Here is a 26,964-nt window from a genome sequence, read left to right as displayed (position 1 = left end):
CTGTCTCCTACTGAGGTTAGCACATGCCTCAGGGAAGGTGCAAGAAACCCCACATAGATGCAAGGTAATCTACCTTCCCAGAGAAGTCACCTTCTAACCTCTAACAGTTAGAGAATGGTTAAACCAGTGGTCTCCAACCTTTTTATGCCCAAGATCCCTTTTTGAATTTAAGGGCAACCCAGGATTTACTCCACCCCTTCCCCGAGGCCCCACCCCACTCACTCTATTCCCCCCGGCCCCCATCACTCGCTCTCCCCCATCCTCACTCACTTTCACTGGGCTGGGGTAAGTGGCTGGGGTGTAGGAGGGGATGCATGCTCTGGGCTGGGGCCAAGGGGGTCAGAGAGTGGAAGGGGGCTCTGGGCTGAGCCTGGGACAGGGGGTTGGGATGCAGGACGGCTTGAGGGTGCAAGCTCCGGGAAGAAGTTTGGATGCAGGAAGGGGCTCCAGGTTGGGGCAGGGTGTTGGGGTGCAGGAGGGAGTGCAGGGGGTGGGTTCTGGGGAAGAGTTTGAGTGTAGGAGGGGGTACAGGGTGCTGACTCTGGGAGGGCAGTCAGGGCTGGGTCAGGGGGTTGGTGTGCAGGAAGGGGTGAGGTACTGGCTCTGGGAGGGGGGCTGGGGCTTGGTGTGCAGGAGGGGGGTTGAGGTGCTGGCTCCAGAAGGGGGTTCAGGGCTGGGGGTTGGGATGCGGCCTCCTGCTGGGCAAAACTTACCTCTGGTGGCTCCCGGTTGGTGGCGCAGCGAGGCTCAGGCAGGCTCCCTGTCTACCCCAGCCTCACGCTGTTTCCGGAAGGGGCCAACGCACCCCTGTGGCCCCTGGGAGGGGGTGGGTGGCATATGGCTCCACACACTATCCCTCTCTGCAAACATCGCCCCCGCAGCTCCCACTGGCCGCAGCTCCCCGTTCCTGGCCAACGGGAGCTGTGGGGCAGTGCTTGGAGGCAAAAGCAGCATGCAGAGGGAGAACCCTGCGCCCCCCCCCCCCCCCGCACCCGCGATCAACTGGTTGGTGACCACTGGTTTAAAGCCTGATGTATAAGGTTTTATAGCCCTTCCCATTTTTTTGAAGTACAGTAACACCTCGCTTAACATTGTAGTTATGTACCTGAAAAATGCAATGTTAAGTGAAACGATGTTAAGCGAATCCAATTTCCTCGTAAGAATTAATGTAAATGGAGGGGTGAGATTCCAGGGAAATTTTTTTCACCAGGCAAAAAACTATACACACATGTATATACACGCACACAGTACAAGTTTTAAACAAATAATTTAATACTGTACACAGCAATGATGATTGTGAAGCTTGGTTGAGGTGTGAAGTTAGAGGGTGGGATATTGCCCAGGGAATGCCTTACTGCTAAATGAAGAACTAGCAATCAGCTGAGCCCTCAAAGGTTATCTCGTTGTTAATGTAGCCTCACACTCTACAAATCAGCACGAATGGAGGGAGAGGAGACAGCATGGCAGACAGAGACACACATCCTGTGTGTAGGGGAGAGAGAGAGACGCACATTGCCCCTTTAAGTATGCTGACACCACACTCTAAGTACACTGCCTTTCAAAAGATCAGGAAGCAGCTGCAGTCAGCTCTCTCCATCCTGAGCCCTATTGTGTCTCCCTCTGCTCTATATGGAGAAGGAATAAGCAGGGGGTCAGAAATAGGGGGACACTCTGACATTAGCCCCTTCTTCCCCCCTCCCCTGCACAGCAAGCAGAAGGCTCCCGGGAGCAGCTCCAAGGCAGAGGGCAGGAACAGCACATGGCAGTGGGGGGAGGGACAGCTGAACTGCCGGCAATTGGTAGCCTGCTGGGCAGCTGCTGCACAGGGAACTTAGGGGAGCGGGGAACTGATAGGGGAGCTGCCAGTCCAGCCTGGTTCCAAGCCCCCACCAGCTAGCTGCAACAGGCTGCTCTTCCTGCAAGCAGGGGGCTGCCAAAAAACGTTATAAGGGAGCATCGCACAACTTTAAACGAGCACATTCCCTAATCGATCAGCAACCTAACAACGAAACTACATTAACTGGGACGACTTTAAGTGAGGAGTTACTGTACTTAATGTTTTACGTCTAAATATTCTTGAAATCCATAAAAATGTCAAATATCTTTTGGATCTTGCTGAGGTCTTGGTCTCAGCAACATCCTATGGCATCCAGTTTAATTACACATTGCATGAATATGTGTTTCTGAGTTTGGAATGTGGCACCATTTCATTGATGGTTCCCTTGTTTTTGTACTGAGACACGGAGAAAAGACATTCCCACGCTACTTCATTTATAACATTAATTAATTTTGTAGACTTATGTTCCTTCTTATTTGCTTCTTATCTGAGATAAACAATCCCAGTCTTTTCAGTTTCCATAAGCAAGTTTTTTCTATGCTTTTTTGCATTCTCATAGCCCATATCTGAATCTCTTCTAGTTACACAATATCTCTTTTTGATGCGGCATGACTAGAGCGCCATGTCTGTCAAAAGGTTGCAGAAGTCATGGTTTCCATGACTTTCCACAATCTCTGGGACTTCTGCAGGGGCCAGTGTGGCTGACCCCAAGGCCAGCTGCTCAGGTGGCTCCTGGGACAGCCACACTAGCCACCGCCAGAGCGGCCCTGGGGACAGCCACATCAGCCGCTGCTCCGACAGCCCCCAGCAGCGGTTCTGGGACAGCTGGAGCAGCCGCAGTCCATGGCCCCAGGCAGCGGTTCCCGGTTGGCTGGAGCAGCCATTGTCTATGGCCCCAGGCGGCGGTTCCCGGCTGGCCAGAGCAACCACGGTCTCCAGTGCCCCACACAGTAGTGGCCCCCACAATGTCTCCCCCCAGTGCCTCATTTTTACTAAAAGTCATGGATTTTTAGTGAATTTTTGTTTATTGCCCGTGATCTGTCCATGACTTTTAGTAAAAATATCTGACTAAATCTTAGCCTTCAGCATGACCACAAATGAATACACTGTTCTAGATGAGGGGAAACCCTCATTTATATAATGACATTTTAATATTAAAGTATTTTCCATTCCAATCCAATTCCAAAATCTACAATCATTCCTAGATTTCATTCAGAGTTACTGCTTTGCAGGGTTCTCCCTACCACTGAATATTTTTTTTTCTGAATATTTTTTCTTTCCCACAGGTACAAAAGCTTGCATTTCTCCACTCATCAAGTTTTCGCAATATTTCCTACACATATTTCTAATCTACTTACATATTGTGATTTAAAATCAAATTTATGCATGGCAACCTTGTTGAGAGTACAAGTAAAACTTATCTGAGCAACATAAAGTTAAACCAAAAGATATTTTAAAGTTTACCTTTCTTAATTAAGCCCTGAGTGACAGTCATGCTTATTGCAGAAATAGGCACAGCTGTGGGAGGAAAAAGTAGCTGATTAACATGGAGAAAAAAAAAAAAAGAATTATAATTTGCAGTCTTTTCAAAGTGGCAGATTCTCTCTCTCCTGATTTCTTCAAATCAAGACACATTCCTTTCTGGAAGATGTGTTAGCTAAACACAATCATAAGTTATTGGCTCAATAATGGGTACTGGCTGAAGTTTAATAGCCTGTAATATAAAGGCGGTCAGATCAGATGATCTAATGGTCCCTTCTGGCCTTAAACTCTATGAATACGGTAACACTACACATACACTTGAAAAACCTGGTAGAAGGTATCCTCCTAAAATTGAGTAACTGAGTGGAAGTATTGTAGAAACTAATTTAGAGTTTCAACAATTTCACTTTTTTCAATGTATACATAAAAATAAGATAGTAACTAGTCCACTGCTCTTTTTAAAACTCCAACCATCACTCCAATCAGCAGCAATGTCCCAGTTTAAAAAAAATAAATAAATGGTCAGATGATGGTCCCATCACTTACAACCCTCATCATTACCTCCCCTTCCCAAAAGCTAAGGACCAAAGAGGGTTCTTGCTGCATGACTGGAAATTCAAGATTCCAGATATTTCAAAATATGCTGGGAGACAGTCCCAAAATTGAGGGGGAAAGAGGTTTTTCAGAGAGATAGGAATCTACCCCAAAACAGACAGACAGTTCAAATCACAGGTCCCAGTGCACTGTGTTCACATAAAAATATACTGTTCAACAAACAGACTGCTCAATTCTACATAGCTTCAGTTTCCAAAAAGAATTAAGATGCAGCCTCATAAAAACCATACTGCAGCAATCTACTCTCTAGATGACAAAGGCATGGAAGACAGACAGAAGACTCATATCCAAAAAGATAATTTCATAATCTCCAGGCCATAAGTAAATGAAGAAGCGGTGCTGGCCTTTTGGATGGGGGAAGGGAAATGTAAAGTAATAATACAATCCATTTTGGTCAAGAATTCTTCAGCATTTTGTAAAAAAAAAAAAAAAAAAAAAAAAAAAAAAAAAAAAGTTTTGATAATTGAAACAAATCACATTGTATATTGGGCAAGCAGCATTCTGTTAAGACAATGCATGATCACAGGCCCTGTGTACTCTATGATTTGCAGAATTCAGTTTGCTGCAGTCATGCTCCAGAGTCTTAGCCTTCATTAAATAAAATATTTCTAGTGCTCATGGCTGCAGAGATTTCCTCTGATGGTATGTCCACATAGCAACTAGATATCCATGACTGGTCCATGCCTGCTAACTCAGGTTGGTGGGGCTCAGGGTGCAGGGAGAACCTTGGCTCTAGGACACTGGGGTGGGAGGGTCCCAGAGTCTGGGCTCCATCCCAAGCTCGGAAGTCTACACCGCAATGCAACAGCCCCATAAGTCGGAGCTGGCTGGCAGGGTCCAGTCTGGTACGTGTCTATAGTTGCTGTGTAGACATACCCTGAGTGTAAACTGATATTTATTGATGTTTGTTCTCTTACTGAAGTTGCAGAGAGATTGAAAACAATGGTTCTAAGAAGTGTGAACTGTCCCATTTACCTTAATGACCTACGAAAGATAATCAGCACAACTCAGAGCTCAAAATATGAGGAGAGTGTAAAATAAACTGAATTGAATATCAAAATATATAACAGGTGCTACTGTACTGAATGTTTCATTTTCATATTCAATTCAATAAAAACCTCAATTAAAAAAATTGCATGAAGCTGCTGCAGAAGTTCCAAAATATAGAACTGTCTTATCTCAGTCTTTTGCATGTTTCACTAGCATTTCCATGGTTTAAAAAGCCATCCAAATCCTACAAACCCTTACTCACATGAATAGTCAGACAAATTTTGAGGGTCAACTTGTATAATGGTTTGCAGGATAAGGCTGTGACCCAGGGACCTCTTGATGTCAACTGAAAAAGGGCAAGGGGGGGCATAGGCATTTACAGAGATCACTAAGGTCAAGCATATGCATAATAAGTCACCGAAGTGTGGCATGGAAGGTCTCTACCAAGAGCCAGTAGCTTATAGATCATCATCATCACCACTGAGAAACAGGTGTATGGATAATATTTAGAGACAAACTTACAAGGTTCACAGAGATCTTCTTCAGCTCTGTGTAGCCTGAAACTTTTCTCTTTCACCAACAGAAGTTGGTCTAATAAAAGATATTACCTCACCCACCTTGTCTCTCTAATATCCTGGGACCAACACAGCTAAAACAAGACTGCAAATGATGAATAATATTTAAGAAGTATCTATACCAAATATTATGTTCTTAAAGCCTTGAAGTTAAAGGCAGGTCACAAGGATGTGATGTGCCATGGAGAGGTTCTCTTCAGGGAGAGGATAGCAGATGCTTATTTCTCTATGTCTGGTCATTTATGTATCGTTCATTGTATGCATCACAATGGATACCTATTTGCATAATTGATCCTGACACTAATCAAGAGACTGAAAACAAAAGAGAGGAAAACTGCAGAAAAAAAACTAAAACAACAGGGGAATATCCTGTTTGCAAGTTAAAAAAAATGGATTCTAGGGGTACAACAGAAGATCTGATATATATCCAGGATCCTTCATGGAGAAGGCGAACAATCATCATATCCTGTCTTATGAAAGGAGGATCACAGTCCGCTTCACTAGAAAATACTGCAAAGACTTTGAGTGAGCCAAACTTCATTAGACAGGAAAGTATCTAGTTAATTAAGTCTAGGCTCTAGAATGTGTGTTATGATTTTATTTTACATGTAACCATTTGTTGCCAATACTTTTCCTTGCTACTTCTCAAATCTCTATTCTTGTTAAATAAACATACTTGTTTTCACTATAAACATTTCTAAATGCTGAGTGTAAAGTGGAGCTATGACCTAAGGTATAATTGGTAAGATGAGGGGTACTGTTCCTTTGGGATCAGCTTATCTGTCAATACTGTGGAACAGGAGCTGAGCACTCCAGTGAAATGCCCATAGGTTGGAGTGTGTCTATCGCTAACCTGCCGAGGGACAGCAGAGTGTGTAGGCTGAGGACAGAGGGCATGTGTTGTCCAGTGGTGATGGAGTCAGGGAGCTAACTCCTGACAAGCACAGAGACAGTAGGCACAGTAAATCAGTAATGGTAGGTGGTGGGGAGGTGCTTTCCAACCCTATGTAACTATGGGAGGCAAAATGGTCCCTATAACTGGATCTTTAAAACAGTTACTGTAAATGCTAATGGATCAAGTATTCAGGGAGATGATGTGACAAGCATTTTCCTTCCATAATATTACTTATCTTAGTGTATAATTTGATTTCAGTGAAGCTTCTCATACAAATAGTCCTTACTCCTGGGTAAGGATTTGCAGGTTTTGGCTCTCATTCTTAAATAACTGGGATAACGGCAAAAACAATACTACAAAGGAGGAAGAAAGAGGAGATTAAAATGGAGACAAAGGTCGTTTATCAGCAAACTTGACTCACATCTATACCAGAAGCTCTCTTCGCTGCATTCCCTGAAAATTCTTCTTTCATCCTCTGTTGGTACATAAGCCATACCTACAGGATTCTTTCATTATGAAAATTGAACATTAAAAGATATTTATATGAAAATATTAACAGAATTAAGCTTTTTAAAAAATGCTTTTCCAAATCTCTACACTTTTACATGAAATATCTATAATGTAATAAATTGGGGCATTTATTCATCAGGAGACCATTATTAGCTATTTAATTTAGTTAGATTTATAACTATCCAGGCCTCTTGCTGCCTTAGGTATAATTTTAAAGATACAATACCATTGAAAAACACAGCATCTTATCCAGACATAAGAAAATAACTAAAAATCCTGCCACACACTTAAATACCAATCCTTATCATATTCCTCCCACCACAAAAGCCTGGGTAAAAGACAGATCTTGCAGACGGCCTTGAAGGCCAACAGATTCTAACTATTCATAGAGCACTAGGATCATATTGGTGTTAGTCACTATAACTTAACACAGTAGAAAAGTCTTAACCACATAAAACATTTCAGTTATCTATAAGATGTTATAAGGTGAAGGCTGGCCAACCTCCCCACTACTCCCTCCATTAACTTGGAGTGCCTGATCATCACCACTATTGTGAGAGAGCTAAGTGATGTTAGGCTGTCGTGAGCACCTAATATATGAATAAAAGATAACATTTTTAGAGAAGTTATTCTATGTTACCAATTCACAATACATTTCTCTCATTAATGGGACCTCACAGCAGTGGGAGAGCAAAACTTCAAATTACAAAGAAACATCCATAATTAAGGCTCAAGTTTTTGCTCAGATATTTTTAGTAAAAGTCATGGACTGGTCATGGGCAACAAACAAAAATTCACTGAAGCCCGTGACCTGTCCGACTTTCATTAAAAATATCCCTGACAAAATGGTGAGGTGGGTTCAGCACTCATTCTTGCTGGGGCTCCCAGATCTCCCACTGCTGTGAGGAGAGGGAGCCCTGGGGTCCCTCTGTCCACAGGGGCTGGGCTGCTGTAGGGTCCACTTGTCATCTCCCCATCAGGGTGGCTGGGAGCTCAGGGGGGTCCCCTGCAATTACTGGGAGCTGCAGAGTCCCCACAGTGCCCACCATGGCTGGGCAGCGTCAGGGTCCCCACCACTACCTGCTGTGGCTGGGCAGCTTTAGGGGGGCTGGGAGCACCAGACCCAGGCAGAAAATGTCACAGAGGTCAAAGGAAGTTACAGATTTTGTGACTTCCGTGACATAATCGTAGCCTTATCCATAACATATGGAAATGCTACATAGTTAGCCCATAGCATATTCCATTTATTCAACAGCCTTTAGGCTAGGCTAGTTTATTACTCATGCCTCTGAAAGAGAAGCCTGGGTACCAACAGTATGTGGGGGTAGAGGAAATATATAGACAGCAAATCTCTATTCCAAGTAATTCTAAGGAGGTGTCTAATGTACCCTTTAGTGAACAAAAAGGGATTTTGCTATGTGTGTTTCAATGACACCTACTGGCACTCTCAGATGACATTTTCAGATATGTTATTAAATCTTCCTTATTTAAATAATCCCAGCTGGAGAAGCCAACTCTGCAAACATGGCACAGATGTTTTGCTACAACCATCTCCGTCGCCCCAAACTGCGGTTGCCACCAGGTCAGAGGTTGCCAGGGCTGACACATGCAGGCCAAGGGGTCAGGCTATTTCCCCTGTACACTCACTGCAAGCAGAGCCCGGCTGGGGCGGCCAGGGTCTCCCACGCAACAGCTGCCTCGGGGCGGGCGCTGAGTGACACCAAACGCAGTCGAGCCCCAGAACCCTCGTGCCCGCAAATACACTGGGGCCTGAGACCCCACATCACACGGCAGGGCTCGCAGAGGCCTCTCGGGCTTCACAACAGGTCCCCTCGCGCCTGCCCGGCCCCAGCCCTACCGGCACCGCGGGAGCGCCTGGGCAAACGGGCTCCCCGCAGCTGCTCAGCCCCAAGTCAGGGGCGGCTCCTCCGTACCTGACCCGGGCCGCCGTGCTCCCCGCCTCGGGGGCCCCGCCTTTCCTGCCCGAGAGGATCCATGCGGGCAAGCACGGGGAGGGGACTAGAATAAATGAAAAAACGGCTCAACGGCGATGCCAACCGCACCGCCACACAAACCTCCCTGGGAGGGGGAGGGGCACCGGAAACCCGCAGCGACACAATGACCCCGCGGGAACGGGACAAGGGGGATGTCACCGGAATGACCCGGATACAGCTATGGACAAGGGAGGAGCAGCAGGAAGTCACCCCTCCCAACTACCTCCGCGAACTCGTTTAGTGCGCATGCGCCTGATAATCTTGTTCCGCTCTCCTCTCAGCGCCCCGCCTACTTCGCTCTGCTGCTGGGGGCGTGGCTGGGGTGCAAAGGCTCTAGCCCCTTGAATTTGCGGCCCCGCCTCCTTGTCTGCTCTGTGTGTGCGAGAGAACCAGGCGAGTTGTGCCCTTGCCTCGTGAGCCCGTGGCTGAACGATAAGTGGGTGTAGGGGTTCGGTGCCTCCTCCTGGGAAGCCGCTGTCAAGCGGAGTTGGATTCCCCCGCATCTCGGCAGACGCGGAGCTCCATGGGAGGGAATGCCAGCCAGCCCCCTCGTCGGAGCAAAGGGTGGTTGAGCGGGTCACGGGTTCCCCCATCTCTAAAGGAAGGCTGAGAGCCAAGTCTGAAGTTGGTGCCGAGCTGGATTCACTAAAACAAGGAGGCGTCCGGTGGCACCTTAAAGACTAACAGATTTATTTGGGCATAAGCATTTCTGAAGAAGTGTTTTTTTTACCCACAAAAGCTCATAGACTCATAGACTGTAGGACTGGAAGGGAGCTCGAGAGGTTATCGAGTCCAGTCCCCTGCCCTCATGCCTTCATGCCTCGAGTCCAGTCCTCCATGCCCTTATTATGCCTAAATAAATCTGTTAGCCTTTACGGTGCCACTGGACGCCTCATTGTTTTTGTGGATACAGACTAACACGGCTACCACTCTGATACTTGAGCTGGATTTGGATCACTCATGAAACAAGAGAATAATGACGCACGCATGTACATGTGATGTACACTGGCATAATATGCCATGTCTTTGTGCTGTGGAACATCTGCGTACAAGATCCAGCTGGTGCTTGCCTGTGACAGTAGTGGCTTGTACACTGTAACAGTGCTTTTCTCATGGACTTGTCAGTTTCTAAAAGAAAGCCTGTTGTGACATTATGCCTGCAAAAAAAAAAACAACCTTCCAAAATTATATGGGTCGTGATATATCTGCAGACAAACAGAAATGATAGCCTTCCCAGGTGCGAATTACTCATTTCTATGAATGGAGTGTTAAGGAGGGGAATTACTAAAATTGACATTCAAGGTCCCAGCCATTCCTTTCAATGCACAATGTGTTTCCTTCCTGTGCTTTATCTGCCTGCTTGCTTACAGGAAAATTGCATTCTCTAATAAATTCAGGGGTATTCATAGCTACAGAAATGGTAAATTCTCAAGAGGTAATTCTTACACCATTTATTTTTAAAAACGGTAATATATTTTTGTTACATATTTGGTATCTGTCAGGTGTTACTGTATGAGCCATATGCCAAACATTTTAAATATACAGTTACATGTCCTGTGTATGGTTTTAGCTTTAGAAACTCCAGGCATGAGACAGATTACTAATAAACACATCTATTAAGTAAAAGATGATTTGCAAGAGCTGTCTAAAAAGAAAGGATGCTACTAAATTAGGCTCAAGTTTTGTTAGAGGTTATTTACACATAGGAGCCCGGGCGGGAACTCAGAGCAGCACCACTGAGATAGTTTGAGTATGGAAGTGAGTGAGGATTTGGAAGTTAGAGGGCTGTGTTGGAGCAGGAGGATTATGATGAGCATGCTAGGTTTGCATCCTGCTAACAGTAAAAACAGAAACCTCAGAGAACTAACTATTCTAAATGAAAGCAGTTTATCAATGAACAGGAATAACTTGAAAAAGAACACTGGTTTTATCTGCTAGTGTGGTGCTTGCTGTAATAGCTTCCACATTGAAGACAACGCTACTGCTTTAATTCATCATATGCCGCTGAGCTGTTGCCACACACCTGGAGTGCACCACTCCCTCATACCGTTGCTGGAGGGGGCAAATTATTGTTTCTTAGCCCTCAAATTTAGGAGAGGAAACTTTTAAGCCGCTGCTGTCTGGTGACTGCACAGAGGCCTCTGCCTGGAGGAAGGAAATGCCAAGCATCAGGGAGCTCTGAAATCAGTAGAGTGGAGGTCCATTACATAAACAGTGGGGGAAATGGGGTTTGGAAATGCTAGTGTGGCAGGGTCCCTAAAATGAGATGGGTGGTGGTGGAAGGGTACATTTGGTTACATCAGGTGGGTGGAGCGGTATGCAGGGAAATCAGTAGAAGAGAGAGATTTTGGAGTACCGGGGACTCCTGAAATGAGCAGGGAGGATGGAATAGGGAAGGGAGCATCTAGGGTCAAGAATCCTTAAGTTTCAACATCTTGTGACAAAGAAATAGATTGTTAATTTGCATAGAGTTACACAAATTTGCATAGAGTGACCTAGTGATGCAAAAGACTCCTGTTTCTTCCAAAACCTCCAGTTAATTAATTGTGCCCTCCAGCCCTATATCAATTAATTTTGGATTTTGTAGTATCTTAACATCAGTGTTCTGCCTCCCAGACACCATCAATTAATCCTGGCCCTGTCAGTCCCACATCACCCAGCACATATTTATTAACAGAGATTGTGGAGGTGGGTGAAAGCAGTTTCCTGGTACCATTAGCTAAAATCCATGTGGTTTGGGAAGGTTTGGAAAGTGTTTTGACTGTACAGGTAATAGAACACCTCCTAGTCGACCTGCTCCTTGGTAATGATTTTTTCCATGTAGCTCAAGTTAAAGTATTTGTCTGCAGCAGAGGAAGTTTTATGCTGGGACCCCTGGAGGGAAAGGGTTAGGTCTCAGGAACTGCTGAGAAAATGAGAGAGAGTCTTCTTGTCCAGCAGGGGGAAGCCTCATGCTTCCAGGTGGGAGGGTAGTTGAGACCAACTCCTGCACTGCAGCTGGAGGCAACATCTTCCAGTCCAAGGCCTGGTCTACACTACGCGTTTAAACCGATTTTAGCAGCATTAAACAGCACCCGTCCACACTACGAGGCCCTTTATATTGCTATAAAGGGCTCTTTACATCGGTTTCTGTACTCCTCCCTGATGAGAGAAGTAGCGCTAAAATCGGTATTACAATATCGGATTAGGGTTAGTGTGGCCACAAATCGACGGTATTGTCCTCCGGGCAGTATCCCACAGTGCACCACTGACTGCTCTGGACAGCTATCTGAACTCGAATGCACTGGCCAGGTATACAGGAAAAGCCCTGCGAACTTTTGAATTTAATTTCCTGTTTGGCCAGCGTGGAGCTCTGATCAGCACAGGTGACCACACAGAGCTCATCAGCACAAGTAGCAATGCAGTCTCCTGAGAATCGAAAAAGAGCTCCAGCATGGACCGCACGGAAGGTACTGGATCTGATCGCTATATGGGGAGAGGATTCAGTGCTAACAGAACTCCGTTCCAAAAGACAAAATGAAAAAATATTTGAAAAAATTTCCAAGGCTATGATGGAGAAAGGCCACACCAGGGACTCACTGCAGTGCAGAGTGAAAGTTAAGGAGCTCAGACAAGCCTACCAGAAAACCAAAGCAGCAAACAGAAGCTCCGGGTCAGGGCCGAAAACATGCCACTTCTACGCTGGGCTGCATGCAATTTTAGGGGGTTGCGCCACCACTACCCCCTATCCCTGTCTCTGGACTCCGAGGTGGGGGTTGTAATCTCAAACATGGCTGACGATTCTGCGGAGAGGGAAGAGGAGGAGGAGGAGGAGGAGGAGGAAGAGGACGACGACCTTGCAGCGAGCACACAGCACTCCGTTAGCCCCAACAGCCAGGAGCTTTTTGTGACCCAGACGGAATTACCCTCCCAAGCCACTAGCCCAGACAGTGAAGCCATGGAAGTGACCTCTGGTGAGTGTACCTTTGTAAATATAAAACATGGTTTAAAAGCAAGCGTTTTTTAATGATTGATTTGCCATGAGGGCTTGGGATGCATTCACGGCCAGTAAAGTTACTGGAAAAGTTTGTTAACATGTCTGGGGATGGAGCGGAAATCCTCCAGGGACATCTCCATGAAGCGCTCCTGGAGGTACTCCAAAAGCCTTTGCAGAAGGTTTCTGGGCAAGGCACCCTTGTTCCGTCCACCATGGTAGGACACTTTGCCACGCCATGCATGTAGCAAGTAATCAGGTATCATTGCATGACAAAGCATAGCTGCGTATGGTCCCAGTGATTGCTGGCATTCAAGAAACATCCGTTCTTTATCTCGCTCTGTTATCCTCAGCAGAGTCATATTGTTCATGGTAACCTGGCTGAAGTTCAGAAATTTAATTAAGGGGACAGAGATGGCCATTTTTCTACTGGGCTGTTGCTTAAAAGAAATCCTTCCTTGCACGTAGCCAAGCGGGGGGAGGGGAGGAAGGATAGCGCTGAGCTTTTTTGCGTTTGGCTAGCAGGAATCTTCCCAGGTCCCAGCCACGCGGTGGGGGGGGAAAAGAGGGGTGATTAGCAGTGATCTTCCATGATACCAGCCATGCAGTGGGGGGGAGCGGTAAAGCAATCATCCTAGAGAATTCAATGCGGGGGTTGGCTTCTGCTGCTGCATGTTAACAGGAAAGAAGCATCAGAGGGCACTGTGTATATGAAGGCTGGAGAAGCCGAAAGACAATGGCTCACCATGGCTGCATGCAAGCTGAATTCCGATGCCCAGACCTGCGTCTGTGAGATCTGTAACACCAGAGCCGCAGGCACTCAATATTAAGATGCAAAATGTGACCTTGTAGTGAAATCACATGTGCTACGTAAGGTGAATAGTGTTGTTCGCTGTGAAAGAGTATAACCATTGTTCTGTAAAATGTATCTTTTTAAATACTTTTCTCCCTTTTTTCCCTCCCTTATGCAGCTGCACGTTTTTCAAGCCTCCCTACTCCATCCCGAAGGCTATCTCAGATAAGGCGGAGGAAAAAGAAGATGCAAGACGAAATGTTCTTGGAAATCATGGAAGTAACCCGCAATGAAAGAGCTCATCTGAATCAGTGGAAGGACGTGGTAGCAAAGTACAGGAAAGATGCCAGTGAATGTGAAGATAGGAGGGACCAACGTGAGGATAGGAGGGATGAACGTGAGGATAGGAGAGACGCTCAAGATGAGAGGTGGCGACAGGAAGATCAGAGGTGTAGGCAGGAAGATCAGCGGTGGCAGGATGCAATGCTAGAGCTGCTGCATGATCAAACTGATATCATCCGATGTCTGGTGGATCTTCAGGAAGAGCAGTGGGGTCACAGAGTGCCGCTGCAGCCCCTGTGTAACTTCCCTCACCACTCACCATGTTCCATATCTTCCTCACCCAGATGTGTAAGAACGCGTGGGGGAAGGCTTCGTGCACCCGCCCACTCCACCCCCGTGGACAGTCCAACCAAAAGGCTGTCATTACATTGAAATGTGTTTAATGGCCTTTTCCTTCCCTCCTATGCTCCTCCCAAACCACACCCGGGATACCTTGTCAGTTCTCTGCCTCTTTTTCTAATTACTTTTTAATAATGAATACATGATTTTTAAACGATAGTGACTTTATTTCCTGAAGCAAGCTGCAATCGAAGGGGGAGGGTGGGTTGCTTACAGGAAAGGAGTCAATAAAGGGGGGGGGTTCATGAAGGGGAAACAAACACAGCAGTCACACCGTACCCTGGCCTGTGATGAAACTCATTTTCAAAGCTTCTCTGATGCGCACCGCTTCCCAGTGTTCTCTTCTAATCGCCCTGGTGTCTGGCTGCGCGTAATCAGCGGCCAGGTGATTTGCCTCAACCTCCCACCCCACCATAAAGGTCTCCTCCTTACTCTCACAGAGATTGTGGAGCACACAGCAAGCAGCAATAACAAAGGGGACATTGGTTTGGCTGAGATCTGAGCGAGTCAGTAATGTGCGCCAGCGCGCCTTTAAACGGCCAAATGCACATTCTACCACCATCCTACACTTGCTCAGCCTGTAGTTGAACAGCTCCTGACCATTGTCCAGGCTGCCTGTGTATGGCTTCATGAGCCATGGCATCAAGGGGTAGGCTGGGTCACCCAGGATAACTATTGGCATTTCAACATCCCCAACAATTATTTTCTGGTCTGGGAAGTAATTCCCTTGCTGCAGCAGTTTAAACAGAGCAGTGCTTCTGACGACACGAGCGTCATGAACCCTTCCTGGCCATCCCATGTGAATGTTGGTGAAACATCCCTTGTGATCCACCAGTGCTTGCAGCACCATTGAAAAGTACCCCTTGCGGTTTATGTACTGGGTAACCTGGTGCTCCGGTGCCAAGATAGTGATATGGGTTCCATCTATCGCCCCCCCACAGTTAGGGAATCCCATTGCAGCAAAGCCATCCACTATGACCTGCACGTTTCCCAGAGTCACAACCTTTCGTAGCAGCAGCTTAATGATTGCTTTGGCTACTTGCATCACAGCAGCCCCCACAGTAGATTTTCCCACTCCAAACTGATTCCCGACTGACGGGTAGCTGTCTGGCGTTGCAAGCTTCCAGAGGACTATTGCCACTCGCTTCTCCACTGTGAGGGCTGCTCTCATCTTGGTATTCTGGCGTTTCAGGGCAGGGGAAAGCAAGTCACAAAGTTCCATGAAAGTGCCCTTACGCATGTGAAAGTTTCACAGCCACTGCGAATCGTCCCACACGTGCAAAACTATGCGGTCCCACCTGTCGGTGCTTGTTTCCTGGGCCCAAAATCGGCGTTCAATGGCTAGAACCTGCCCCATTACCAGCAGGATCTCCAAAGCGCAGGGGCCCGCGGTTTGAGATAATTCTGTGTCCGTGTCCTCATCACTCTTGTCGCCGTGCTGCCGTAGCCGCCGCCTCCTCCTCGCCTTGCTTTGCAGGTCCCGGTTCAGCATAGACTGCACGAGAATGCGCGAGGTGTTTACAATGTCCATGATTGTGGTCTTGATCTGAGCAGGGTCCATGCTTGCTGTGCTATGGCGTTTGCACAGTTCATCCAGGAAAAAAGGCGCGAAATGGTTGTCTGCTGCTTTTACAAAGGGAGGGGTGAGGCTGTACCCAGAACCACCCGCGACAATGATTTTTGCCCCATCAGGCACTGGGCTCTCAATCCAGAATTCCAAGGGGTGGGGGAGACTACGGGAACTATGGGATAGCTACCCACAATGCAATGCTCCAGAAATCGACGCTAGCCTCGGACCATGGATGCACACCATCGAATTAATGTGCTTAGTGTGGCCGCGTGTACTCGACTTTATACAATCTGTTTTACAAAACCGGTTTATGTAAAATCAGAATAATCCCGTAGTGTACATGTACCCCTAGAGTCTGTGAATCTATGAATCACATCAGGAAGGGATCGGGATGTAATGCCTGCCAGCGAGAGAACTGTCCAGGTGGTTAACTGCCAGCAGGTTGCACCTGAACCAGAGACAAATGGCTCTAGGGAGGACAGAGAAATGTGTCCCAGAGGAGAGCTCAGAGAAGGGGCAGGGGATCTCAGAAACCACTGGGTGAGGATTCCTGTGACTCTGTAACAGGGAAGCAGCGTGCTTCCAAATATGGGAAGGGCTGAGACTAGCTCCTTTCCAGGCGAATGCAACCTGCCTGCAGGGGAAGTGTTTTCTGTGATTAAGTAAACTGTCCCAGTTGTTAGCTGGCAGAGTTTTGTAGATGAGCAGGGGATAGAACCCTTCCTAGGAAGCACAGAGAAATGTGTCATAGGAGGGGGCCCAGAGGAGGAAACTGGGGAAGTAATAGTCGGGATACAGGAATGTCTCCTCACTAGTCACTTGGGCCAGGATGCCCAGGACACTAGGAGGATGGCTGGGTCAGCATCTGTGCACCAGGCACTCACCCTGTGACTCAGCTTTGGGAAGGAACCATGTAACTGACCTCCTTGAGGGGAGCAGTCACACAGCTGACTTCTCAGGGACAGAGAAAAGGGTGGCAGAGGGTATCCTAAACCAAGTCCCAGTTTTTCAGGATGCTGTTTCTGATAAGTTTTTGAAAAGTAACTGTGTCTCTTTACATCAAGATGCAGCTCTAGCGCCTGTGACAGCAGAGGAGTTGAGACCAGGAAATTGCCAGGTGGTAGTTTGTGAGAACACAAATGACCCAACTGACAGAGAAGGTTTTTTTCCCCCCTGGCTGGTGAGAGACAGGGAGCAGTTATGGAAAAGCTGCTGGGAAAAGGTGAATCTATTCAAAGGGTAAACACACCTACCCAGAGAGCACTGATCACAGCCTCTAGGAGGCAGGGAAGGACTCAGTGCTGGGAGGTGGAACACAGGGTAACCTCAAAAGGGGAGCTGGATTTTCTGCATATGTACTGTCCTGGGGTGGGAAGACCACTCCCCAAAGGGCCAGCCAATATGCAGGACCCTCCTGAACACCTATCTTGCCAGACCCAGAGGCACCAAACTTCCAGAAACATGATTAAATTAAGAGCCCACACAGAAGGGAACACTGGAGGGAAAGAAAAGCCACTGACTGATTACATGGGAGAGAGTCAAAGAACACCATGAGTAATGAACAAACTAACCTCAAACTTGAATATCTGAACAGAAGGCATGGTATCATAAAGATACTTGTAAACAAACATCTGAGATAAAAATTTTGGTATTAGTGTTAAGTTTTGGGGATAAAAAAATTGACATGGATGTTAAACCTTATGATAATGCTACTTTTCAATTAATACCTGTAAACAGGTTTAAAGCCTACCAGAGCAGAGAAACCTGGTTTGCTGTATGTATGGGGAAACTGAGACACACTGCCTCATGGCCTTGATGGGTGGATGCCAAGAGAACTATAACACAAACTGCCTTCAAGCTAGTCAGTGACTAACCCTCTTGCAGTAAACTAAGAGGGGAAGTGTGACCTTCTGCACCTCGGGGGAATATCCTGCACCCCCATGTTCATCCTTGTAATATGATTGTGTTGTATCCAATGCAAAGTTTGTCATGTTGGGTATCTTCAGAAGGCTCATGATGCACTGAGCATTGTTGTTATAATAATGTTATAGGTTGTGATTTCATGTATACAGTTAAGAGGATGAAAATGCATCCTCATGGCTTAAAACGAGCCCAGGCAAAAAATCTCCAAGAGCAGAGGGGCAGTTCACATCTCATCAGGGCATGTTTGAGGGCTGAATCCCTGCTCTGTCACTTTGAGTGCAGAAGATGGGGGCCTGCAAGGATTCTAAAAACTAATACTTGCCACTCCAGGCTTGTATTAAACTCCTTAGGTTACAGCTGTTTTCTGACCTTGGCTTGGTAAATACTGCCACGACCCAAATGCAAAAAAAACCCTTGGACCCAGGAAGGAGCACTTGGGAATTCCTCCCTGTGGGGTACCCTCCAGCCCTTTCATGCCCCCACGCCCACCTCTGGGGAAGAGCTGAGAAAGAAAACAAAGGAAATTAGCAGTTGCCACCAGCTAATCAAATAGCATATGCACAAACCTCTTAGGACACCAAAAATCCAATCCTGTTCTTAAAAAAGGTAAATTTTATTAAAAACAAAAAGGAAGAAAATACATCTGGAACTTAGGCTTTTGCTAGATTTTAAAAGAGCAATTCCAAAAAATTTAGCACCCAAAATAGCTTTCTTGGGGGGTTCAGCTTAAAGGTTACAAGCAAACAAAAGCATCTGAGGTTAGCACAGAGGAGATCCACAAGCCAAAATAAACTTGATTGCATCTATTTAGACATTTCCTATCCAATAATTTCTTCTAGGTATGGAAGATGAATTTCCATACCTGGTTCAAGCCCCTTACACAGCATTTCTGCTTATAGCATTACTGCTCCGTGTCTTCTCCAGAAAACAACAGACAAAGTGGATTTTTTTTCCCCGTTTTAAAAAGTCTAGCTTCCCATTGGCTCTTTTGGTCAGGTGCCCACTCCTTTTCCTTTACCTGGGGAACTTTGTTAACCCTTTACAGGTAAAGCAAGCAGAGAACAGCCACTAAGAGGAACTTTATAGCTAACTGGCTGGCTGGGTGTTCATGAAAGGGAGTTACTTCCCCCTCCCCTTTCATTTTTTACAGCATGTATGGGACGAACCCAGTCCAGCCTCATAGGAACAAAGGACACTGGCCTAGGCAGCAACAAAGGATCTGTTGGACTTTTGAGTGAGTCACTCCCCTTCGTTTGGTCAGTTTGGGACTATGATGAGATAAGGTTCATCTGACTCTGAAGGGGGGTGGGGGCCACAAAGCCAACAGGGAAGAAAGAACATACTAAAAGGGAGAGACCTTTGCTCTTTCTCTCTCTTCCACCTCCAGCTACAGACATCACCACCAAGTGATCAAAGGGGAGAGACTGGCTGAAGGGCAACCGGCCAGCCTGTGGTGAGAAGCATCTAAGTTTCTAAGGAAATGGAAAGTGTTAAGATCAGCTTAGAATGGCTTTTATTTACTTTGACCAATTCTGACTTGTGCTTTGAATTATAATCACTTAAAATCTGTCTTTGTAGTTAATAAATTTGTTTGTTTATTCTATCTGAAGCAGTGTGTTTGGGTTTGAAGCATGTCAGAGACTCCCCTTAGGATAACAAGCCTGGTGTATATCAATTTATTTGTTAAACTGACAAACTTATATAAGCTTGTGGCATCCAGCAAGCATAATTGGACACTGCAAGATGGAGGTTCCTAGGGCTGTGTCTGGGACCAGAGATATTGGCTAGTGTCATTCGGTTGCACAATCCAAGCATTTTATATGCCAGAGTCTGTGCATGAACAGCCCAGGAATGGGGGTTCTCACAGCAGAGCAGGGTAAGGCTGGCTCCCAGAGTCAAGGATTGGCGTGACCTAGCAGATCATCCATCCAGATAACAGCAGGAGAATGTCACAATCTCACTGAGATGTTTTCCCCCATCCCAACCTCCTACGAACTTCCTAAAGTCTGCAAGAGGGAAACATTCTATAGGCCTCATAAGATATTTTGGAGCAGGGCACCCCTCCTGTGGGTCTTATATGCCATCTCTGTTTAAACTTTGTTACGCATTTAAAAAAAACCTGGATATTTCATAAACTAAAAACATGACTAACAAATAGTTAACAATTGAAGTGTTTCATTGGACTCCACCTAACCACCAAATTATTACACTTACTTTACCTGAATTCTGCACTTAAATCCCAAGTGTTAGAATGTTTTGAAGCAAACAATTAAGGACAACAGTTCACCCCTACCATATAATCCTCCTTTCACTAGTCTCCCCCACCACCGTGCCCTCCAGGACATGTGCTAGCTACCTAGCCTTAATTTTGGGGTACGCTGATTATCCTTTAGTCTTTGCAAGTACCATTTAAAGCGTTCTCTTATCAGACAATAATTTTATAAATAAATTACTCTTGACTCAGTGTGCTGAAATAATTTATCTGTGTCAGAATTTGCAAACTATTAATAAAAATAGTAGCAAGATCAGCTAGTATGTACTGAGAAATGGACAGGAAAATGTGAAAATTCCATAAGATGCAGGATAGACTTTCAGATTCATCATCTCTCTAATATGATGTTCTGTGATGTCCTCCTGGCACTTGGGTTGTAATTTTGGCCAGTTATAGGGCCTCAACCAGGTTCTCCTTTAGCTGATCCTTTTCCCCCAGTTAATCCACAAACTCAGAGAATTCACCAGACAAAACTTCTGCTATAAAGGATGAAGCAGCATGTATGATGCCTGGACCACTTCGTAAAGCTCATCCCAACTGGGTGGGAGAGAGGGCAGCCTTGCAAGGCTCCTGGTCCCTTTAAGAAACAGTAACAGGATTTCTTTCCAAACATTACTTATTTCTGGGACTGTTCCTTCCCACCAACATCTCCTAGGTCCTTGTATATGTCAGACTTCCCAAAATCTTGAAGGATCACTCTACATTACAGGGGTGGGGCTGACCTCTAAGTCCCAGATAGTCTTAAGGGGGCAGACTACCCTATCACAGATAGGGACCAACTTTTTGTTCTGTTTATACAATGCCTACCACAATGGTGTTCTAATAATACTAACAATTATTATTGCTAATATTTAATGGGTTAATGGGAAAGCAGTTGAGTGATGAGTCCATCCCCAAAGTGGGAATAACACATTGCTTTGTACATAAAAAAAAGCACTTCAGTCTACAAAAGAAAGTAAGGTATAGCATGATCCAATGACTGGAAGTTAAAGCTAGACAAAATTCAGACAGAAATAAGGTGTACATTTTTAACAGCAAGGGTAATTAACCATTGGAACAATTTACCAAAGGTCATGATGGATTCTCTATCACTGGATATTTTAAAATCAAGAATGTTTTTTTTCTAAAAGATATGCTCTAGGAATTATTTCGGGGGAAGTTCAATGGTCTATGTTATAAAGGAGGGTGAGCTAAATAATCAAAGTGTCTCCTCTGGCCTTCAAATCTATGAATCTATATTATAACTACTACAATAGGCAGGCAAGCAAAGAATCAATCATTGCCCTAAGGAAGGCACATCTGTAAGAAGCCAGAGAGGCAGTCGTAGTTGTTGCTCAAAGCCTCAATTAGTAAGGACTTTGTCACTCACATTAATAATTATTACTTCTATATACTTTACATGTTCAAAGTACTCTACAATTTAACTAGTTAACCCTCATCCTATCCCTAACCCTATCCTCCATTAACTTATCTAATTCTTTTGTGAACTCAGTTATACTTTTGGAGTTCACAACATCCCCTGGCAACAAGTTCCACAGGTTGACTGTGCATTGTGTGAAAAAGTATTTCCTTATTCTTATATTTTGGACCTATTGCCTATTAATTTAATTGGGTGATCCCTGGTTCTTGTGTTATGTGAAGGGATAAATAACACTTCCTTGTTAATTTTCTCCACACTAGTCATGATTTTATAGATCTCTATCTTATTTCCCCTCAGTCGTCTCTTTTCCAAGCTGAAGAGTCCCAGTCTTTTTAATCTCTTCCTGTATGGAAGGTGTTTTATATTCCTAATAATTTTTGTTGCCCTTCTCTGCACCTTTTCCAATTCACAAGTGCTCAAGGTCTGAGTGTACAATGGCTTTAGATAATGGTATTAAGATATATTCTATCTTATTATTTATTCCTTTCCTAATAGTTCTTAACGTCCTGTTAGCTTCTTTGACTGCCACTGCACACTAAGCAAATGTTTTCAGAGAACTATGATGATTCCAAGATCTTTCTTGTGTGGTGACAGCTAGTTTAGACCCTTAATTTTGTAAGTATAGTTGAGATTATATTTTCCAATGTATATTACTTTGCATTTATTAACAATTAATTTCATCTGCCATTTTGATGCCAAGTCACCCAATTTTGTGAGATCCCTTCGTAACTCTCTGCAGTCTGCTTTAGACCCTAACTAGCTTGAATAATTTAGTATTGTCTGCAAACTCTGCCACCTCACTGTTTACCCCTTTTTCCAGATCTTTTATTAATATGATGAACAGCACAACTCTCAGTACAGATCCTTGGAGGACACCACTCTTTACCTCTTTCCACTGTGAAAACTGACTATTCCTACCCTTTGTTTCCTAACTTTTAACCAGTTACTGATCCATGAGAGGACCTTCCCTTGTTTCATCCCATGACTCCTTAATTTTGTTAAGAGCCTTTGGTGAGGAATTTTGTTGAAGGCTTTCTGAAAGTCCAAATACTCTACAGTTACTCGATCACCCTTGTCCAAATGTTTGTTGATCCACATTTTAGTAGATTGATGAGGCATCATTTCCCTTTAAAAAAAGCAATATTGACTCTTCCCCAACCAATCATGTTCATCTACGTGTCTGATACTTTTGTTCTTGACTAGAGTTTCAACCAATTTTCCTGGTACTGAAGTGAGGCTTACTGTCCTGTAATTGTCCAGGATTGCCTCTGAAGCCTTTTTAAAAAATTGATATGACATTAGATATCTGCCAGTTAGAGGTGGATTTACAGTGAAACACAGGGTGTCCTGGCACAGGGCCCCCTAATGACAGGGGGCCCCATGGCCGGGCAGCTGCAGGGGCAGAAGTTTAGTCCTGCAAGCTACTGGGGCTCCTGCTGCAGGCTCCGCACCTACCGCCAGCCAAGCTCCCTCCTCCCCTGCCTCTTCCCTGCCTCCTCTTCCGCATGTCGTGTTTCTGCCCCTCCCCCGCTGCCAAACAGCTGTTTGCTGGGGCTCAGGTTGCTCCGGGAAGGAGCGGAGCCGCAGCATGCTGGAGGGCGGGGGGCGGGAAAAGGCAGAGAAGAGGCAGGGGAGGGGCCTTGTGGAAAGGGGTAGAATCGGGGCAGTGTGGAGCAAAGGTGGGACCCCCGAACTCCCCCTACACATACTCCCCCAGCTCCCTGCCATGAACCACTCAGGGCAGGGGCTTGGGTGGGGCAGGGGGCTGGGAGCATCTCCCTGACCCTAGCCCACACCTCCAGCCCCCTGCCCTGACTCCTGCACCCCCTCACATACCAGCAGCCCCCTTCTCTCCCTGACTGCTGCACCTCCATCCTCTCTGAGCACCAAATGGGAGCTCCTGCCGCCCCCCACATTCCCACCTTCACCCCTCGCACCAAATGGGAGCTGCCCCAGATAAGCACTCCACATCTCAACCACCTGTCCCAGCCCTGAGCCCCCTCCTGCATCCTAACTCTGGCAGACCCTGCACCCCAACCTCCAGCCTGCTCCTGCATCCTAACTCCCTCCCAGTCCCTGCACCCCCAACCCCCGCCCTCTCTCACTCCTGCACCTCCCCTGCACTCCCTGACCTCCCTGACTCCTGCAACCCCCCAAGCCACCTGCCCCCCAGCCCCCTGCCCACCCTGACTCCTGCACTCCCCACACCCCCATTCCCCTGCCCACCCTGACTCCTGCACAACCTCCCACATCCCCACCTGCACTGCTCGCACCAAACAGGAGCTGCCCAGGTAAATGCTCCACATCCCAAATCCCTGTCCCAGCCCTGAGCCACCTCGTGCACCCTAACTCCTGGCCAGACCCTGCACCCCAATCCCCAACCTGCTCCTGCGTCCTAACTTCCTTCCAGATCCTGCACCCCCAGCCCTGAGCCCCTTCTTGCACCATAAATGCTGGTCAGACCCTGCATGCTTTTTTTACATTTTTTTTTAATAAAGCGCTCTTATCCAAAACGATTTACAATAGTTAGCTAACGGTACAAACAATTTTTGGAAAGATCATTGTGTGGTCTGCCGAGACCCTCAGTGATTTTCAAGTGGTCTGTGGAAAAATAAGTTAGATTACAAAACCAATCAAGGCATCTCACTTCATTTTAATTTACTTCTTATTACTTATAGGAGGAGGATGAAGAAAAAAGATTGAAAAACGGGGGTGATGGGGAGATAAAAGAGAATGTTCTTTTTCTTGGCTGGGTCCCAAAGAGGGGCCCCAAAAATGAAGCTGAGCACAGGGCCCCGCTAACTCTAAATCCACCACTGTTGCCAGTCATTTGGCACAGAGGGTGATTTAAGTGATATGTTACATACCACAGTTAGTAGTTCTGCAGTTCCATATTTGAGTTCCTTCGGAAGTCTTGGGTGAATACCATGGAGTCTTGGTGACATACTACTGTTTAATTTATCAATTTGTGACAAAACCTTCTCTACTGATACCTCAATCTGGGACAGTTCCTCAGATTTGTCACCTAAAAAGAATGACTCAGGTGTGGGAATCTCCCTCATGTCCTCTGTGGTAAAGACTGATGCAAAGAATTTATTTAGCTTCTCTGCAATGGCTTTGTCGTCCTTGAGTGCTCCTTAGCACGTCAGAGTTCTGTGGCACCCTATAGACTAACAGACGTATTGGAGCATGAGCTTTCATGGGTGAATACCCACTTTGTCGGATGCATGTCGTCCTACGAAGTGGGCATTCCCCCCCAAAAGCTCATGCTCCAATACATCTGTTAGTCTATAAGGTGCCACAGGACTCTTCGCTGCTTTTACAGATCCAGACTAACACGGCTACCCCTCTGATACTTAGCACCTCAATAATCCAGGGGCCCCACTGATGATTTGGCAAGCTTCCTGGTTGTGATGTACTTAAAAAAATAGAGTGTGAGTATTCAACTTGAAATACCCAGGGCCTGATTTTCATTGTTGATGAGCCCCTGCAGTTTCTTTGACATCGTTCAGCATTGTGAAAATTAAATTTAAGGTGTCTCAAATTGGGCTCTCAAAATCAGAGGTCACTTTAGAAAAAAATAGCCTAAGCAACTTCCTCAGGATCATACAGCATATCAGTAGCAGTGAACTCTAGTTTCCTGACTCCCAGTCTGATGTTTAATTCAGTAGATTATGTTGCCTTCAAATAATAAATATTTGTTAGGTGTCCTACTACCAAAACAGAGGCCATGGCTACACTTACAGTTCTGCAGCGCTGGTAGTTACAGCTGTGTTCGTACAGCTGTGTAGGGCCAGCGCTGCAGTGTGGCCACACTGACAGCTACCAGCCACATTTGCAGCATTTGCAGCGCTGTTGGGAGTGGTGCATTGTGGGCAGCTATCCCAGCATTCAAGTGGCTGCAACGTGCTTTTCAAAAGAGGGGGGTGGGGTGGAATGTGACAGGGAGCGTGGGAGAGACAGAGAGATTAGATTTTTGGAGCTGACACTGTTCTCAGCTCCCTGCCTTGCAAGTTCTAAGGACTGGAAGACACACAGTGCCTACCTTCAGTCATTTTAAAAGTTCTGACCCCTTCCCCCACCCCTCTCTCATTCACTAAATGCAAATTATGCACTCCTAAATAGCCGTCAGACCAGATAAGCATCTGCTCCACATCGACTTCCCGCTCCCCCTCTGCCGTGTGAGCATGCTGTTTCTCTCTTCAAGCAAACAGCTGTGAACATTCCAAAGTAATTCCCCTGCCTGCCTCTGCTCGCTCAGCAAACAGGAGCTGTGTTTGTTTTTTAAATAAGCAGTTTGGCTGAACTCCGAGCTCTCCCTTTCTTCCGGTTTGTTTTGGACAGGAATTCTGGGATACCTCCTTATACCCCGGAGGTCAATAAAAGCGCTGGTGGGGTCCACACTTGCTGACCAGCGCTGGATCACCAGCGCTGGAATTGCTACACCCGAGGCTTGACCGGGTGTACAGCCAGCGCTGCAATCAGGGAGTTGCAGCACTGGCCGTGCTTTGCAAGTGTGGCCACATCCTAAGTTGCAGCGCTGTAACCCCCTCACCAGCACTGCAACTCTCTAGTGTAGCCATGGCCTTAGGGTGCAATACAACATTTCAAAATAGAAGGAGTAATACAGCTGATTAACATCTTTTCTTCCACCTAAAAAGTCCCAACATCTTTTTGAGAACACATTGGCACATCAGGTATCTGATCCCTTCCTGTTTTCTTTTCTGTCACAGCTTCTGGAAGACTATGTAAGTTTTTGATCTAAAGAGTATGTGGATTCTAGAACACTTACAGACCAAACAATGGGCACCAAATGGTGTAGCAAACCTTGTAGTAAAGTGTAAATATAAGATAACTGGGGCTTCCCGTTCCCATCATCATCTTGATAAAGGTGGACAATTGCTGTCTACCTTATGGATGGTGCCTCTACAATGTATTGATTCCAATGGAATTGCTCACTGTGGTAAAATAAAGTGCTTGCATAAGTGTTTGCACAATCAGGGTTATATAATTGAATGACAATGAGAAAGTCAATGAATCTGGGACTCTTCTTCCTGATGCTTTTTTACAATCCACTTTATTTTGTATGTTACCTATTACTAATTTTTGTTCTGTTTTTACTATCCTCATCTTCCAAAATGCCTGTCACTACATATAGCTATATTAATGTAACAGAGGTATTAAATTTTTGAAATCCTGACCCACCTAACACCTAATGATGCCTGCATCTACTGGTGCCAGGATATAAAATTCAGTCTCTGTCTAGTCTTTCTCTCTGTGTGTGTCACATATGCATTACAAATAAATCTTACAATTTGTTTTTGTAAGGGTCATGAAAAGTATCAAAGTTGTAAATAAAGTGGTAACAACAGCAAAACTCTTTCCCTTTCCCTGTGTTGTGAAAGCCTTCATGGAAAAAGGAAAGATAAACAGT

The 26,964-nt window shown here is 45.8% G+C and overlaps 1 protein-coding gene across 7 annotated transcripts in view; it reads right to left on the bottom strand.

Moving 5' to 3' along the window:
* The window catches only part of OCIAD1 (OCIA domain containing 1), a 41,367-nt gene extending 32,269 nt beyond the window's left edge, over positions 1–9,098 (bottom strand). The window contains exons 1-3 of one of the 7 annotated variants that reach the window (XM_030563231.1): positions 8,839–9,098; positions 6,816–6,900; positions 3,302–3,355 (exon numbers count right to left, since the gene is read on the bottom strand). In XM_030563231.1, the coding sequence (XP_030419091.1) occupies positions 3,302–3,355; positions 6,816–6,900; positions 8,839–8,901 (202 nt within the window). In that variant the 5' untranslated portion in view covers positions 8,902–9,098. The other 6 variants (XM_030563230.1, XM_030563235.1, XM_030563232.1 and 3 more) reach the window with 6 other exon arrangements.
* Between the last annotated feature and the right edge of the window lie 17,866 nt (positions 9,099–26,964).

This window comes from Gopherus evgoodei, chromosome 5 (assembly GCF_007399415.2).
Source record: "Gopherus evgoodei ecotype Sinaloan lineage chromosome 5, rGopEvg1_v1.p, whole genome shotgun sequence".
In the NCBI taxonomy this organism is placed as follows: Eukaryota; Metazoa; Chordata; order Testudines; family Testudinidae; genus Gopherus; species Gopherus evgoodei.
This window is presented reverse-complemented; position numbering and strand designations above follow the sequence as displayed.